This window comes from Capricornis sumatraensis, chromosome 3 (genome assembly GCF_032405125.1).
Source record: "Capricornis sumatraensis isolate serow.1 chromosome 3, serow.2, whole genome shotgun sequence".
NCBI lineage: Eukaryota > Metazoa > Chordata > Mammalia > Artiodactyla > Bovidae > Capricornis > Capricornis sumatraensis.
The window spans coordinates 163038203-163054316 of record NC_091071.1 but is presented as its reverse complement, the minus strand read 5'-3'; the positions used below and the strand labels follow the sequence as shown (position 1 = coordinate 163054316).

General features: G+C 43.8%; 1 protein-coding gene across 3 annotated transcripts in view; it reads right to left on the bottom strand.

The window, feature by feature from the left end:
- Positions 1-12873: 12873 nt before the first annotated feature.
- LOC138077044 (nuclear autoantigen Sp-100-like) overlaps positions 12874-16114 on the bottom strand; it is an 80549-nt gene continuing 77308 nt past the window's right edge. For 2 of the 3 annotated variants that reach the window (XM_068969421.1, XM_068969422.1), the window contains 2 exons: positions 13839-13877; positions 12874-13379 (listed from right to left, as the gene is read on the bottom strand). In XM_068969421.1, the coding sequence (XP_068825522.1) occupies positions 12906-13379; positions 13839-13877 (513 nt within the window). In that variant the 3' untranslated portion in view covers positions 12874-12905. The remainder of the gene's footprint in view (positions 13380-13838; positions 13878-16114) is intronic. The other variant, XM_068969423.1, reaches the window with a different exon arrangement.

Genomic DNA, 16114 nt, shown 5'->3' with positions numbered 1-16114 from the left:
AGCTTATGTTCCCTGATAGCTGGATTTTTTCTCTTTATCTGGAAGACGTAGGAGCAAAAATGGCACTGTACTGCAATCTAATTCTTCATCAGAAATTTTTTGATTAATTAAAAAAAAATTCTAGCTCTTTGATTTTGAACATAGCCCATATTCCACGTGACAGTATGAAAGTACAGAAAGGTCTAAGGTAAGTTTATGGTGTCTTCCTTTATTATTCATTCCCACCCCTTGAGATAATCCTTATGAACTTTTAGATACAGCAGTAGGAAATGTGAATGTAAAAAGATCCAAGATTTTTAAATTTGAGGAAAGTGATCTGTTATCTTCCTTTAGAGGAGAGAAGCACAAGTTACCTTTAAAACGTGCTTCTAGGGACATTCCTGATGGTCCAGTGGTTAAGACTTTGCTTTCCAATGCAGGGTGTGTGGGTTTGATCCCTGGTTGGGGAACTAAGATCCTAGATGCCTTGAGGCCAAAAAATCAAAACACAAAACAGAAACAATATTGTAACAAATTCAATAAAAACTTTAAAAATGGTGCGTGTAAAAAAAATCAAAATATGAGCACCAAGGGCATGAGAGTTCTGTTTCCCATCCAGAAATGCTGGAAATAGGGAGATGCTCAGGTGTTGGGGGGAGGCCCCTGTACCCACATTTCTGAGGGCCCAGATGCCAGAGGGCAAGTGCACAGCAGCAAACTGCACATGGACCTACGATGCCTCAGCATCCAGACTCCCCGGGATGGTCTCCAAGTCTGGGATGAATGAGGATAGAAGCCTAGGCCAATGGCAGGGACTTCTGAGGCACACACAGTACTGCCAGGTCCAATAAAAAAAAAAGTACTTCCATTTCCTGTGGAAGGTCCTGGGTCTGCAGTCAACTTTTGCTTGGGCTTCCCAGGTGGCGCCTTGGTAAAGAATCCGTCTGCTGATGCAGGAGACACAAGAGTCATGGGTTTGATCCCTGGGTCGGGAAGATGCCCTGGAGTAGGAAATGGCAACCCACTCCAGTATTCTTGCCTGGAAAATCCCATGGACAGAGGAGCCTGGCAGACTGCAGTCCATGGGGTCACAAACAGTCAGACATGATTGAGCAGAGCACCAGTGCTCTTTATGGGCAAACTGAAGAAGGAACTATGGAGAAGTCAACTCTGAAGTCCAAGGGTAACGCTTCCAGCGATCCGTTCTGATCTGTTATTATGTTCCCTACCATTGCCCACAGGGCTTGTAGAAAACTGCCAGACTTTTTACTTGTGTGAGCTTGAGGGAAATTGTAACATTTACTTGATACAAGAAGTTGAAAGGCTAAATGACTTAACTGAAGAAGAATAGAAGCAAGAAGAGCCACTTACCTCGTAAACTACCTTGTGGTTCTGGAAAATGAGACGCATGTCCCGCACAAGGTCATCGTCAGCTTGTGCTTGATTTTATCTAACCACATGGGCTCCTCAAGGTCCTGAGAAGTGTCTCTAGTCTGTTGACAAAAGTGACAAATGGTAGGCGTGGTTCCAAGTTTCCCTTCTATCGATGTCCACTGTTAAGGACTGAGTGCTTGTATCCCCCAAATTCATATGCTGAAATCCTCACCCCCAACTGTGATGGTCTTAGGAGGTGAGACCACTGGGAGATAATTAAGTAATTGTGAGGATGGGGCCCTCCAAATAGAATTAGTGCCTTTATACAAGGGATCCCAGGGACTTCTCTCTCCCTTTCCACCATATGAGGACAAGATGAGAAGTGGCTGTCTGCAACCTGAAAGAAAGCCCTCCCTATGGCCTGACCATGCTGGCACCCTGATCTTGACCTTTCAGCCTCCGGCCACCCAGTCTATGGTAGTTTGTTATAACAGCCTAAGCTTCTAAGGGCTCACTGAGCTGACTAAGACATCCACCAACAAGGCGAAGAAATTGGTAACGTGTGCCCATTGATTCACATCACAAATTCGACAAATAACAGTTTGCAGTTTTTGTTGCTGTTACTTACATAAAGTGGTTCTGAGACAAAAAAGGAGCTTTTCGGAGAGCAATAGACCTTCAAGAGGAGAAACTCACATTTCTGCCAAAGATAGATGAGATTTTTAAGTGATGAGCAGCTTGGAAAGAATGAGCTCTTACATAAGCTCAGATCAATGCACAACCCCCAAACCTGCAGACCTCCCAAAACAAACACAGAACGGGAATTTTCTGTGGCTTATGGAGTTTGGTGTCAGGTAGTGTGATCAGAACACATCAAGGCACAGCAGTTGCCTTGGGCACTCTTCCTCATGCTCCCTGCAAGATGGTGCTCCTTCTCTTGTGTAAACAGAAAGGAGGGGGCTTAGGTTTACATTTCAACTCACCAACTGCTCTCTAGGCGCATCTGCTTCTGCAAGATCTCAGATTCCTGATAAATTGGCTGGCTTTCTGGGCAACATTTTTTAAGATCCTTTATCTGGCAGAAGATGCAACTCCATGGGTTCCTGAGAGGTCAAATATAAGGTCAGCAAAGCCGGGTTCTCTGTGACTTAACCATTGTCTCCATAGCTGCTAAAGTCCTCTGTTCAGGAGTAACTGGTAGTTTCCACCTGTACACAACTTCTCTCTGACACCCTTCTGCACTGAAGCCCCATTTGGGCTCAGCTGCCAAAAACAGCTCTCCCATCAACAGTGGTAGAAGACTGATGGTCTAAGTGAAGTATCACAGTGGGTCAGGACTCTCATTCTCCTCAAAACTTAGGGTTCCTGTCTGAGCTGCTGTGAGTTTGGTCGTGAACTCTGCCTTTTAGAAGTAAGAACTGGAAATTGGTATGTTAAGCACTGGAGTCTTGGGCCTTGATGATCCATCAACTCACAGTAAAAATAATGAAATCAGCCCTTCTTCTTAGCTTTGCTGAATAAGCACAGAGCATAAGCCATAAGCATTATTTTTTTTAGTCATTGCTATCTTTGTATCTAGAACCTACACTGCAGAAACTTCTTGGGAGGGAAATCTACCAAGAGAGGGCCAGATGTTTCTCATGTGTCCCTAGATTTGCTCTCTCCTCTCCTCTACAAGGTTCTCTGTCCCGGGGCACTCCTGATAATCTGAGAGGAAGAGAGAGTGATCCAACCTAGAGATGGCATTTAGCATCTCTCCTGGGCCTCCCCAGAGGTTGCTCAAGGGGACCCGTTACAGTGCCCATGGTGCAAGGGTGGCCTGCACTATACAGGAGCTCCACAGAAAAGTGAATTCTTCTACCTCTGCAGAATGCCCAGCTGCAGACATTTATGCTGAATTCCTGTCAGTTCAGCTCAGTTCAGTTGCTCATTGTGTCTTACTCTTTGCGACCCCATGAACTACAGCACGCCAGGTCTCCGTGTCCATCACCAACTCCCAGAGTTTACTCAAACTCATATCCATCGAGTCGGTGATGCCATCCAGCATCTCATCCTTTGTTGTGTGCTTCTCCTCCCGCCTTCAGTCTTTCCCAGTATCAGAGTCTTTCCCAATGAGTCAGTTCTTCACATCAGGTGGCCAAAGTATTGGAGTTTCAGCTTCAACATCAGTCTTTCCAATGAATATTCAGGACTGATTTCCTTTAGGATGAACAGATTGGATCTCTTTGCAGTCCAAGGGACTCTGAAGAGTCTTCTCCAACACCACAGTTAAAAAGCATCAGTTCTGCAGTGCTCAGCTTTCTTCACAGTCCAACTCTCACATCCATACATGACCACTGGAAAAACCATAGCCTTGACTAGACGGACCTTTGTTGGCAAAGTAATGTCTCTGCTTTTTAATATGCTGTCTAGGTGGTTCATAACTTTCCTACCAAGGAGTAAGCATCTTTTAATTTCATGGCTGCAGTCACCATCTGCAGTGATTTTGGAGCCCAAGAAAATAAAGTCTGCCACTGTTTCCCCATCTATTTGCCATGATGTGATTGGACCAGATGCCATGATCTTAGTTTTCCGAATGTTGAGCTTTAAGCCAACATTTTCACTCTCCTCTCACTTTCATCAAGAGGCTTTTTAGTTCTTCTTCACTTTCTGCCATAAGGGTGGTGTCATCTGCATGTCTAGGCTATTGATATTTCTCCTGGCAATCTTGATTTCAGCTTGTGCTTCATCCAGCCTGGCATTTCACATGATGTACTCTGCATATAAGTTAAACAAGCAAGGTGACAATATACAGCCTTGACGTACTCCTTTTCCTATTTGGAACCAGTCTGTTGTTCCATGTCCAGTTCTAACTGTTGCTTCCTGACCTGCATATAGGTTTCTCAAGAGGCAGGTCAGGTGGTCTGGTATTCCCATCTCTTTCAGAATTTTCCACAGTTTGTTGTGATCCATACAGTCAAAGGCTTTGGCATAATCAATAAAGCAGAAATAGACATTTTTCTGGAAGTCTTTTGCTTTTTCAATGATCCAGCAGATGTTGGCAATTTGATCTCTGGTTCCTCTGACTTTTCTAAAACCAACTTGAACATCTGGAAGTTCATGGTTCATGTATTGTTGAAGCCTTGCTTGGAGAATTTTCAGCATTACTTTACTAGCATGTGAGATGAGTGCAAATGTGCAGTAGTTTGAGCATTCTTTGGCATTGCCTCTCTTTGCTGAATTCCTGAGGTGGCACAGTCTCTGGGAGATTCATGGGAGCAGATGAGCTACGTTAGACTCCTCCCGTTTTGCAGGAAAAGTGCTCTATCCTCATAGGGATGGACATAATCCTGGTAGAGATTCTCCTCCTTGGCCACAGGAATTCTACTACTTCTAGAATGCCTTCTCCTTCTATGTGTTATCTGACATATCATCACCTCTGACCAAAAATACAATTTATCACAAAGGAAATGTAGCAGTGGATTCACACACACAGAATTCAGGCATCTTATCCTGAACCCTGAGATTCAAGATCAGCTGACCTGATAAAACTGAGATGATCATCTTCTGAAGGCTCAGAACAGTCCCAGCTTTGTCAGCTTTGTGATATTTCCATTTTGCTGTTGTTGATCATTCGCTCAGTCGTGTCCAACTCTTTGCGACCCCATGGACTGTTGCATGCTAGGCTCCTCTGTCCATCACTATCTCCCGGAGTTTTCTCAAACTCATGTTCATTGAGTTGGTGATGCCATCCAACCAACTCACCCTCTGTCATCCCTTTCTCCTCCTGCCTTCAATCTTTCCCAGCATTAGGGTCTTTTTCAATGAATTGGCTCTTTGCATCAGGTGGCCAAAGTATTGGAGCTTCAGCTTCAGGATCAGTCCTTGCAATGAATATTCAGGACTGATTTCCTTTAGGATTGACTAGTTTGATCTCCTTTCATTCCAGGGAACTCTCAGGAGTCTTTTCCAGCACCATGATTCAAAAGGATCAATTCTTTGATGCTCAGTTTTCTTTACGGTTCAACTCTCACATCCGTACATGATTAAAGGCAAAATAATAATTTTGACTATATGGACCTTTGTCAGCAAAGAGATGTCTCTGCTTTTTAATATGATGTCTAGGTTTGTCATAGCTTTTCTTCCAAGGAGCAAGCATCTTTTAATTTTGTGCCTGCAGTCATCGTCTATAGTGATTTTGGAGCCCAAGAAAATAAAATCTGTCACTATTTCCACTTTCCCCCATCTATTTAACATGAAGTGATGGGACCAGATGCCATGATCTTAGTTTTATGAATGTTAGGTTTTAAGTCACCGTTTCCACTCTCTTCTTTCTTTACTTCCTCTTTGATTTCTGCCATTAGAGTGGTATCATCTGCATATCTGAGATTGTTGATATTTCTCCTAGTAATCTTGATTCCAGCTTGTGGTTTATCCAGTCCAGCATTTTCCATATGTACTGTTCATACAAGTTAAATAAAAAGAGTGACAATATACAACCTTGTAGGAATCCTTTCCCAATTTTAAACCAGTCAATTTTTCCATGTCCAGTTCTAACTGTTGCTTCTTGACTCCCATACAGGTTTCTCAGGAGACAGGTAAGGTGGTCTGGTATTCCCATCTCTTTGAGAATTTTCCAGTTTGTGTGTGTGTGTGTGTGTGTGTGTGTGTGATCCACACAGTCAAAGGCTTTCATGTCATCATGCTTTTTCCTGGAACTCTCTTGCTTTTCCCATGATCCAATGAATGTTGGCAACTTGATTTCTTTTTCCTCTGCCTTTTCCAAATCCAGCTTGTACATGTGGAAGTTCTTGATTCATGCACTGCTGAAGCCTAGCTTGAAGTATTTTGAGTGTTACCTTGCTAGCATGTGAAATGAGCACAGTTGTACAGTAGTTTGAACATTCTTTGGCACTGGAATGAAAACTGACGTTTTCCAGTCCTGTGGCCACTGCTGGATTTTCCAAATTTGTGGCCATGTTGAGTGCAGCAGTTTCACAGCATCATCTTCCAGGATTTGAAATAGCTCAACTGGAATTCCATCACCTCCACTAGCTTTGTTCATATTAATTCTTCCTAAGGCCCACTTGACTTCACACTCTAAGATATTTGGCTCTAGATGAGTGACCACACCATGGCGGTTATTTGGTCATTAAGATCTTTTTTTTGTATAGTTCTTCTGTGTATTCCTGCCACCTCTTTTTAATCTCTCCTCTTCTGTTAGGTCCTTACCATTTCTGTCCTTTATTGTGTCCAGCCTTGCATGAAATGTTCCCTTAATATCTCCAATTTATTTGAAAAAATCTCTAGTCTTTCCGTTCTATTGTTTTCCTCTATTTCTTTGCATTGTTCATTGAAGAAGACCTTCTTAGCCCTCATTGCTATTCTCTGAAACTCTGCTTTCAGTTGGGTATATCTTTCCCTTTCTCCTTTGCCTTTCACTTCTCTTCTTTCCCCAGCTGTTTGTAAGACCTCCTCAGACAACCATTTTGCCTTTTTGCATTTCTTTTTCTTTGGGATGATTTTGGTCACTGCCTCCTGGATAGTGTTACAAACCTTTGTCCGTAGTTCTTTGTCCATAGTAGGCACTTTGCATGCTGGATCTAATCCCTTGCATCAATTTGTCACCTCCACTGTATATTTGTAAGGGGTTTGATTTAGGTCATACTGAATGGTCTAGTGGTTTTCCCTACTTTCTTCAATTTAAGCCCAAATTTATTCAGATGACCATTATATCTACCACTGTGAGCAAAATTCCCTTAGAAGAAATGGAGTGGGACTCATAGTCAATCAAAGGGTACAGAATACAATATTCGGTGCAATCTCAAAAACAACAGAATGTTCTTGGTTTGTTTCCAAAGCAAGCCATTCAATATCATAGTAATCTAAGTCTATGCCCCAACCCTTGGTGCCAAAGAATCTGAAGCTGATTTGTTCTATGAAGACCTACAACATCTAGCATGAACACCAAAAAGGGGTGTCCTTTTCATCAGAGTGGATTGGAATGCAAAATCAGGAAGTCAAGAGATACCCAGAATAACAGGCAAGTTTGGTCTTGGAGTACAAAATGAAGCACAGCAAAGCCTAACAGCTTTGTCAAGAGAACATGCTGGTCAAAGCAAACACCCTTTTCCAACAACCCAGGAGATGACTGCACCCGGACATCACCAGATGGTCAATACTGAAATCAGATTATGTTCTTTGAAGCCAAAGATGGAGAAGCTCCTATTATATTCTCAGCAAAAGCAAGAGCTGGAGCTGACTGTGGCTCAGATCATCAGTTCTTTATTGCAAAATTCAGCCTCAGATTGATATTTCCATAGCAGGGGGTATATGTTTTAAACCAGCAACTAATATAGAGCATCATCACCCCATCAAAATTCATGGGTTCGGGAATCAAGAGAAGGAAGTGAGGGTTATTCCTTTCTCTGTTATACCTAATCACCACTTGAAGAGTTTTCTTCTCATTAACCTACTGCTACTAGCACTGTTAAACAGCTATGTATCTTCTTTCTGAATCCGGATACGTAAAGACTCTGCTTCTGAATCAAGACACATACGATAAGAGACAACTTTTCAGTCTGAGTGTGCATGATGGGAGAAACATAAGAAGGAAGGGCAGGAGGGGGCCGGGTCTCACTCACTTGGTAGCAAGTTTAGGTGGAATGTGGCAGTTCCCATGAAAGAACCTTGGACACGTATCACAGGATAACAGCTCTTTCTCTCTGCTGCACACCTCGCATTTATTTGAGTCTTCTCGCTAGAAGGGGAAATGATATAGACATCACTGGGATCAGCGAGACTCTGGAAAGTCAACCCTGTGGTTGGCACTGTAGACACACAGCCTTTACTTGTACCCAGGTGATACTTGGAAACCATTCTCAAAATGGTTTACAAGAGGTCAGGGAGAAGACAGTCTGGTCTGCAGTGACGTTCAGGAGGAAGTGGCTGTGTGTTAAACTTTCAAAGTTTTCTTTATAGAGACAGATATTCCGACAAGTCTATCAACAACTACAGAAAAGGATAAATTAAAGATAATCTGAGAAATGTATTATTCTGAAGGCAAATCTGTCTCAGGAATACAGCGTCTCATCCAGCTGTCTACACTGCATCATTCATAGTGACTCACTGAAGAGTGATTTACTTTTTTTTTTTTTTTTGTCTTTTGGTCGTGTTGCACGGCGTGTGGGAATCTTAGTTCTCTGACCAGGGCCTGAACCTGCACCGCCTGGACTGGTAGCAGTGTTATAACCATTGGGCCGCCGGGAAAGTCCCTACTGAGACTTTACATGCTAGGACAAACATCTGAGAGATCACTGCATCCCATTTTCCTTGCTGTCAGTTCTCTGTGAATTGAAGGACCTGGGGAGGCATTCCTGGGCTATGGATTTTGTGCTGGAGAGCCCCTGAACCTGCAACAATGCCTCTGGTTGGAAAGACGATGGGCACAGATAATCAGGTGTATGCCAGGACAGACAGACCTCTGTCTGGGTTCTGAAGCCTAGGGAAAGCCATCCCAGGACTCAGCTTGGCATCTAAGTGTGGAGGTGCCATCTCTCAATGGCTGGGAACTGTGGCAATGGCAACCACTGGAGTTGAAGGCCAAGGTCTTACGCTAATTTTTTGAGCCCATGGAAGACCTGGTGCTTTGTCCTGTGTAAGGAAGATGGAAGGGCCCACAAAGTCAATTGGTGTGGGACTTTTCACCAGGCTCAATATGTGGGGGCTTTAGCCAGATTTTCTTTCATTCAGTGACATACTAAAGGGCTGGGATGGAGTGGGAGGAGAGAGGGAGAGTCAAGAGGGAGGGGACATGTGTATACCTACAGCTGACATATATAGACCTATGACTGACTCATGCTGATGTATGGCAGAAACTAACACAATATTGTAAAGCAATTATCCTTCAATTAAAAATAAATAAAATTCATTTTTTAAAAGAAAAAAATTGACAGTGTTTGCATCTAAGTATCGTGGAGTAACAAGCAGCACATGTTAAAACTACAGAATTTATGGGGACTTCCCTGGCATCCTAGTGGTTAAGACTTCCCCTTCCAACGCAGGGGGTGCAGGTTCAATCCCTGGTTGAGGAACTAAGATCCCATATGCCTCACGGTCAAAAAACCAAAACATAAAACAGAAGCAATATTGTAACAAACTCAATAAAGACTTTAAAAATGGTCCACATTAAAAAAAATCTTAAAAAAAAACAACCCTATAGAATTTATAGACCAAAATAAGAATGATCAAGGAAGGAGCCCATTGGCGGGCAAGAAGAATTAAATTTCTTCCTTTTTATTTTTGGTGATAATCTATGTGGCAATAACATGTGAATCTCTATATACTATGATCTCTATGTATGAGGGTCATGGGTCTGTTCTGCAGAAGTGCCCAGAGAATGGGCACCTGGTCCCTCTCCTGGGCCACCTGAGTGGAAAGATAACCGTGTGGTGAGAAACAGTTCATCTAGTGGATAGCAGCTCTTCATTCAGATGAAGCCACCCTTTCTACACCACCGGCTAGAAGAAGAAATTCACACAACAGTGCTTGCCTGACAGTCTAGGTACAAAACAGTCACAGATTTGGGGACCGGCCCGCCTGGTGATGGGTAGCTGGGACTCTGGTGGGTGCTGAGGAAGTGGGGAGGTGGTGGGGAGGGCCATTCAGCTCTTCCTTCTAGAAACACTCTTTATGCTTTGTTCCATGACACTCCATTCTCTTTGATTTTTCTAACATGTTTCTTCTTTCTCTTCAGCTTCCAAACCTGGAATGTTGGAATTCTGTAGGCCCATTTTCCTCTCCTGCTGCTGCTGCTGCTGCTAAGTCGCTTCAGTGGTGTCCGACTCTGTGCGACCCCATAGACGGCAGCCCACCAGGCTCCCCCGTTCCTGGGATTCTCCAGGCAAGAACACTGGAGTGGGTTGCCATTTCCTTCTCCAATTCATGAAAGTGAAAAGTGAAAGTGAAGTCGCCCAGTCGTGTCCGACTCGTAGCGACCCCATGGACTGCAGTCCACCAGGCTCCCCCATCCATGGGATTTTCCAGGCAAGAGTACTGGAGTGGGGTGCCATTTCCTCTCCTAGATAACCACAACTACTCCCATGACCTACCACATTCATCCCTGGGCTTTCAGACCTGTGTCTCTGGTCTCCTGGTCTTCTTTTGAGTACCCAAGCATCCAAATGCTACTTTTTTTTTTTATCATAAAATTATATGTCTTTCATCATGTCTAAAACCCACTGTGCCCCAGACCACAGTGCTTGTCTTTCTGTCTTGAATGTGCTCCTCTTCTGGTGCCCTTCATCTCATTAAGAACCCAGGAGACTGGAAGTGAACATGGATCCCTTCCCTTACCCCATCCCAGACATCCAACCCATTACCAGTCCTGCTGATCTGAATTTTTAAATACTTCTCATTCTCAGTGCTTCTGTGAGGTCTGTTGCTACAAGAATGCAGAGCCTCTACTTATAGTATTATGAGCCAAAGCAAAATGGCCTGATATTTCCAAAGCATAACAGTCAGAATATTATCCTTGAGCCCAATGAGCTGAGGTGAATTGGAACACATGTTGATCGGTAGATTCTTTGCATCTATAATTTCAATATAAGAAAAAGAGACACAAAATGCACACATAGGAAGTTCTAGGCTGCAAGGCATATCTTGAGCACGTGCTCCCTGTCAATAGGAGGGCTTGAGGAATGGCCTGTTAGGGAGATCCTTGGGGACATCCCTACCTGTGTTTGAGACGTCCTGACTTGGGACCATGTAACTGCATTTCCTTCTTCTCACCCTCAAGGATGCTGACCACTATTTTTAGGCTACTGAGTCAGGCTTTCTTATGCCATTTGGTGCTAAGAAGACACAAGCAGCAGAAGCCAAGGGGCTAGAGAGGGAAGAGATGCTGTAGAGAGACCCTTCAAGAACTGAGGCGGTGACACCTTTGAGCTGTAAGCCCAGAGGAAACCAAGAGAAGCCATCCGTGATGAAGGGTGGGAGAAGATCAACTAATGGATTAACCCAGACCGACCCCCTAGGACTAGGGCTTCCGCAGTGGCTTAGTGGTAAAGAATCTGCTGGCCAGTGCAGGAGCCAAGGAGACACGGGTTCGATCCCGTGATCACGAAGATCCCCTGGAGGAGGAAATGGCAACCCACCCCAGTATGCTTGCCTGGGATGATCCCATGGGCAGGGAGGCCAGGTGGGCTGTCGTCCATGGGGTTGCAACAAGTCGGACACAACTGAGCATGCATGCATGGCCTAGCATTCACTCCCTAGGACCAGGTGGAAGCATTGGTCTCAATGAACAGTGCAAATAGCATCTGTTTCTCCAGAAAACCCAGTGGATGCAGAGCCTCGTTACTGAATCTCTAGCATACAGTCAGTGGAGCAGGCATCCCCAGAAACCAGCTTGGTGAAGGTCATGACTTCCTGGTTTGGCAGAGATGGCCAAGCTTACCTCTGCTGGAAGTTAGGAAAATGGAAGCTGTTCTATTTCCTCTTTTTCACCTCATAGCTTCTCTCTCACACACTGTCTTGGAGAGGAAGACAGCAACTATCTGACGCCCTCCCCAGAATCCACACAACACAGACAGTGCTGGTCCACGAATGTCACACGTTACTTTGAAGGAGAGAATTTGCCTTCATCGGTGGCACTAAGGTCTGCACTAACCCCTCTGATGGGGCTGAAGGGCAATTCCACAAATGAAAAGATTTTCCCAGTTAGCAGCCTCTTCTACAGGGCACCTCTGCTTCCCAATCACTCTATTCTTTAAAGTGTCATCTCCATGAAGGAAATAAAATTTACCTTGAAAACAGACCCCCTGAGGCAGGACTCAGTGTCAGTGGCTGTGTGCATGTGAAGAAGAGGTTTTGTTTTGTTTTTGCTTTACCAGGTGACATATGGCTGTATATCCGTTCTGAAGGGGATGTCTACATTAGGTCTATACTAGGTCAGCTGGAGTGACCATGAGATGTTTCCATTTTGCTCAATCTTTATTTCATTAAAGCCAGAACCCAGAAAAGCCAATGAAAATACAGTCAGTGTTGCAAAAGCAACCATCCTTAAACACACTTTTTTTGTGCCTTCCCAAATCATGCTTTCCCACCTCTAGCTCCATCTTTTATGTCTAATTTTAAGACAGTGTGCCCACTGCAGTGGCTTATATGGGAAAAGAATTTAAAAAAAAAAGAGTGGATATATGTATATACATAACTGACTCACTTTGCTGTATACCTGAAACTAATACAAACTTCAAGTCGACTGTACTCCAATAAACAATTTTTTAGGAAAGACAGTACAGAAACTCGCCTACCTCCTAATGAGCTCCACTCTGAGAGCATACTGGAAGTCCAATTTGTTGGTTAGTCCAACAAAGTTAGCCTAGGTACCCAGCTAACACAATCAACTCTATGGTACTGTACTGTAATAAACTTGTTACTTTTCACACAAATAATACAGAAAAAGCAAACAAACACAAAGAGTGAAGAAAACATTTTTAATGTACAGTTAGAGTACCTTGAGAAGTGCAGGAGTACAGTACAACAGCTGGCATCGCGTGAACAGGCAAGGAGGGTTACCGACTGGAGGAGGGACAGGAGGTGGAAGACGGCAGAGCTGAAGGATCGTCGGCAATAGGAGACGGAGGGCAGGCTGCAATTTCGCTCACGCCTGACATTGATGACACAGGTTCCAGTTCTTTGCTGGATTCAACTCTGTCTACTCGCTTTAAAAAATGATCCAGTGATGTCTGGGTAGAGGCTCTGTTTTTCCCATCATGGATGACACGGTAGCACCGGACTGCACTCTGAACAGCTGCAACAACCTTCATGTTCCGTTCTACGTCCGAGTCCTGTGCCTCAGACACTAAGGCTGCCTCTTCAGATAAACAAAATCCCCTTGCCACGTCCTGCCTCGTGAATCTCTTCAGTTCTGCAGCTACTTCCTCTTGTCTCTCTTCATCCTTCCTCTGGGCCTCCAATTCCTGGAGTTTCTTAGCCATACCAGCTACATCACTGCTGCTTTTACAGTTACTTCCAGACATCCTGGACTTGAAATAAAGATAATGTACTACTGTGCTTTATACTGCACTGTACTGTAAAGCACACAAAGGCACAATCAGCTGCGGAGGATTCACATACACGACAATGCAAGCCAGACACGCAAACTAACTTATGTGCTTGAACACGCGATCGCACGTTTGCATCTTTGAAAGCTTGCAAATTTAACGCTCATATATAGGGGACTTACTCATCTATTTTTCTAAAACAAACGTAGAAGGTCAGTTCTGCCTTGTTATCTATTTTTAAGGATTATCTCCACCCTCTATCTCAAATATTTTAAAACTCAAAGAAGTCCCAGCTTCACACACAGAAATGTTTGCAACTAGCAAAAACTCCATACTATAAAGTCAAGCTTCATCATAATTGGTTAATTTAGAAACTATGAAATAAAGCCAGAGAGATGGAAAATCAACAATATGGTAGATGAGACAGAAGATAATAGTTACCTTTTTCCTTTTTCTTGGTGGGTTTGGTAGGAACCCTTTCTGAAAGAAAAATGAGATTCATGCTGCGATGGGTCCTTGTTTCTACTTTGTGAGCTCAGTAATTCCAACTGCCTTTCACTCATGTGCCACTCTCAACACAAGTTCGAGGGATCTTCATGGGAAATAACCTCCCTCCTCAAGTCTGTAACGCACTGCTCTCTGTCACCCAGCCTCAGATTTAAAGTCAGCTTTAGAAACTGCATCCTCACTCTTGCTCTCCTCATAAAGTCTTGCCAGAATTTCCTTTACAACCACTTCCGTTCCAGCCCCCAGTATCCCTCTAAATTATGTATTTATACCTCGAGTACTATAGCTACTCCATTGGTACATACCTAGTGAGTGATTGACAGGTGGCAGGCCTTATCAGTGGCCTTGGACACACACTCTCTTTGGGGAGACAAGTGGGAAAAAGCTGGCACAGAATTGGTAAGTGATAAAGTTTTAACTGTGCTTTCAGAATATTTCAGGAGCTAGAGATGTATAACTATAGTAGGCTAAATAATGTCTGTTGTTCCCCATCCCCTCCAAGATGTTCACATCCCAATCCCCAGACCCATGAATGTGCTAAGTTATACAGTAAAAGGGACTTTGGCCCCTAGTAGAGGGGAGAGGAGGACCAGAGTCAGTAGTGGGAGATGTGATGGCAGAACAAGAGCTGGAGTGGTGTGAGGAAGGGGCCGCAAGCCAAGGAATGAAGGCTGCTTCCAAAAGCTGAAAAAAGCAAGGGGCAGATTCTCCCTGGAAGGCTCCAGGAGGAACCAGCCCTGCTGAACCTTGACTTGAGTCCTATGAAACTGATCTCATGCTTCTGGTCGGCAGAACTGTGTGATAATAGATTTACGCTGTCTTAAGGCACTAAGCTTGTGGGAAATTGTTACAGCTGCAACAGGAAGCAAGCTCAGGGAATTTCCAAGGACTCCAGCAGAGTGTGCTGTTTGAGCTGGGCCTTGCAGGGTGAGTGGGATTGATCAGGCGGAAAGGTGATGGAGGTCATTTGACATCTCCGTGGGTTACAGTTCCCCACCCTGTAATCTATCTTGCATTCCCTGGTCAGATTCTTACCTCTACAACACTCTTTCAACTTAGTCAGTCAGTCCCGAACCCAAACCCCTCACAACTGCCCCATGATTAAATGAAAGGCTCAGTCTTCTGCCTTGGGCCTCTACATTCAGCCCTGTTCATTAGGAAGCCTTAGCACCCACAACTTCTTGACAAATCATACCATCCTTTCTGTGCAGAATTTCTCAGTCCTACCTTTCTGCTTGTTGGAACTAGTCTTCTTTTAAGACCTAGCTCAGTGCAAACTGTTCCGTGAAACTGGCCTCAACTTCAAAGACAGAAACGACCTTCCCTCCCCTGAGCTACTGTGTCTCTTCCTGCCAGCGAATCTCATTATCCTACCCATGAGCTGTGCCGTCCTGTGCTTATAAATGAGTAGTTGTCTTCCTGGTTAGGGGCTGGGGGCCACACTTTACAGTCCCTGTGGATTTAGACGTATTCAATAACTATCTTCTCATCAGTAGACTGGCACAAGGAAGGACCATCTGGGGCATGTGGTACAGAGCCAGGAGGCACAAGTTCATCTGTAACAGAGATCTGGCCTGTTTTGTTCACATCAGGGGCTGATATGAGGATCAAAGAGATATTTTATTTAAATATCCTTTTTCAAGAATGAACTTCATAAATCTATCTAGAAAACACTCATTCTGATGCATTATTTTCAGATACACAGTTCTATTATTGTTATTTTAAACATTCCCCCGACAAAGCCTAAGATCTTCCCCCGTCACTTTCCTGTGACCAAATTATACAATGGCAATTATTAGTGGCAGCGCCAAGGTCACAATTTTTACTGTTCTACCTCCAAAATTGTAAGAGTTTGAATACTACTCAGCCATAGAAAAGAACAAAATTTTGCCATTTGCAGCCACATACATGGACTTGAAGGGCATTATGCTAAGTAAGCGAATGTCAGACAGAGAAAGACAAATGTAAGCATGGCATCACTTACATGTGGAATCTAAATATATATATATATATATATAAAACATTGTAAATATAACATAAAAAAAGCAGACTCAGAGATATAGAGAACAAACCAGTGGTTAACAGTGAAGTGGGGAGAGGAACAACACAGAAGTAGGCAAGTGGGAGATACAACTAGTGGGTATAAGACAGCCTCAAGGATGTATTGTACAATGCGGGGAATATAGCCAATATTTTGTAATAATTGGAAG